We start from the raw sequence: 2305 nt of genomic DNA on the forward strand, positions 1-2305 counted from the left end.
CCAGGCTGGAGTGCAGTGGTGCGATCTTGGCTCACTGTAACCTCCACCTCCCGGGTTCAACCAATTCTCCTAACTTGGCCTCCCAAATAGCTGGGGCTAGAAGCGTGCGCCACCACACCCAGCTAATTTTGTATTTTTAGTAGAGACGGGGTTTCATCATGTTGGCCAGGCTGGTCTTGAACTCCTGACCTCAGGTGATCCACTTGCCTCGGCCTCCCAAAGTGCTGGGATTGCGGGTGTGAGCCACCGCGCCCAGCCTATCCTCTCATCTCTGATCACTCCCGTACTATAGCCACCCAGCCTAGTCTCTCACTGTGCCAGCCCCTATCTCACAAGCCTCCAGGTATCTTCCCTGTGCTTGTGGGCTCAGCCTCCTTAAATGAAATTCTCAGCTCTTTGCATTTCCAAATTCCAGCCTTAAAGCCCACTCTCATCTTGCAAGCCTCTGAAGCCACCAGCTTTCTGAGATGTTCCTACCGGCCCCGGAGACCATGGTTGTGGCTACCTTCTCAGAATATAGATGTTTCCATTGCGGCAGGCTGCGGCAAGCCGGAACTCAACATCAAACTGGCCGGAAACCTCTAGGAAGACAGGGACGCTGGGAAGGCTCATCTGCAAAGAAGAGGTGCAAACACTCCAACTTCTCTGGAGCCCCCATCCCTCCCTGCCCTGTCAGTAACTCCTCTGAGTGAGTGCCTGGTCTAAAGTCCCAATCTCCTCACTCACACCCAGTTTAAACTCATACAGTTTTTCAGGAGGGAAACTTGGGGCAACATTTAGCAAAAGCCTTTTAGTCTGTGTCTTTTATTTATTTATTTATTTTGAGACAGAGTCTTGCTCTGTCACCCAGGCTGGAGTGCAGTGGCACAATCTCGGCTCACTGCAAGCTCCGCCTCCTGGGTTCACACCATTCTCCTGCCTCAGCTTCCCGAGTAGCTGGGACTACAGGTGCTCGCCACCATGCCTGGCTAATTTTTTGTAGTTTTTAGTAGAGACGGGGTTTCACCGTGTTAGCCAGGATGGTCTCGATCTCCTGACCTCATGATCCTCCTGCCTCGGCCTCCCAAAGTGCTGGGAGCCACCGCACCTGGCCTTGTCTGTGCCTTTTGACTAAACAATGCCACTTCTAGGACTGCATCCTAATGCTGTACTTAAACAACCATGCAGCTGGGTATGGTGGCCCACACCTGTAATCCCAACACTTTGGATCGCTTGAGCTCAGGAGTTCGAGACCAGCCTGTCCAACATGGCAAAACTTTGTCTCTACCAAAAGTACAAAACTTAGCTGGGCGTGGTGGTCCCACAGATGAGAGACTGAGGTGAGAGGACTGCTTGAGCCCAGGTGGCATAGGTGGCAGTAAGCTGAGATTGTACCACCGCACTTCAGCCTGGGCAAGAGAGCAAGACTGTCTCAAAAACAAACAAAGAAGCATGCAAGGATATTTGGGTAAAAAAGTCTACAGCATTGGTATTAATAGCAAAAAATGAAAAACAATTTAAATGTACAATAGGTGACAGCATAAATAAACTGTGGTATGTCTATATGATGGATATCGTGTGGTCTTTAAAAAGGCTGATGTGGGGTTGGGCATGGTGGCTCACACCTGTAATCCCAGCACTTTGGGAGGCTGAGATGCAGAGATCACCTGAGGTCAGGAATTTGAGACCAGCCTGGCCAACATGGTGAAACCCCATCTCTCTACTAAAAATACAAAAATGAGCCTGGCGTGGTGGTGCATGCCTGCAGTCCCAGCTACTCAGGTGGCTGAGGCATGAAAATTGCTTGAACTCGGGAGGTGGAAGCTGCAGTGAGCTGAGATAGAGCCACTGTACTCCAGCCTGGGTGACACAAGTGACTCAAAACAAAAAAAAAAGAACAAAAAAAAAACAAAAGGCTGATGTGGTTTTATAGATACAGAAAGACACCGATGATATACTGCTACATGAAAAGAACATGCTACATGAGCCTCCTGCTTTTATTTATTTACTTATTGTTTGTAGAGACAGGGTCTTACTCTGTCACCCAGGCTGGAGTGCAGTGCCACAATCATAGCTCACTGTAGCCTCAAACTTTTGGGCTTAAGCCATCCTCCTGCCTTGGCCTCCCAAAGCACTAGGGTTAGAGGCATGGATCACCACACCCAGCTAATCCTGTTTTTATAAAGATAAGTATTTATATCAAGTTATATATCTATGTCTAAATATGAAAATGTCTAGAAAGACCTATGCCTCAACTTTAATAATATATATCCATGGGCAGCAGGATTTTTTTGATATATATCTTTCTTTTTTTTTTTTTTTTTTT

General features: G+C 47.7%; 1 protein-coding gene across 3 annotated transcripts in view; it reads right to left on the reverse strand.

Moving 5' to 3' along the window:
- The window catches only part of BBS1 (Bardet-Biedl syndrome 1), a 27918-nt gene that overhangs the window by 12436 nt on the left and 13177 nt on the right, over positions 1 to 2305 (reverse strand). For all 3 annotated transcript variants that reach the window (XM_011942422.1, XM_011942421.1, XM_011942424.1), the window contains one exon: positions 506 to 612. In XM_011942422.1, the coding sequence (XP_011797812.1) occupies positions 506 to 612 (107 nt within the window). The remainder of the gene's footprint in view (positions 1 to 505; positions 613 to 2305) is intronic.

Source organism: Colobus angolensis, unplaced genomic scaffold, assembly GCF_000951035.1.
Source record: "Colobus angolensis palliatus isolate OR3802 unplaced genomic scaffold, Cang.pa_1.0 Scaffold21, whole genome shotgun sequence".
In the NCBI taxonomy this organism is placed as follows: domain Eukaryota; kingdom Metazoa; phylum Chordata; class Mammalia; order Primates; family Cercopithecidae; genus Colobus; species Colobus angolensis.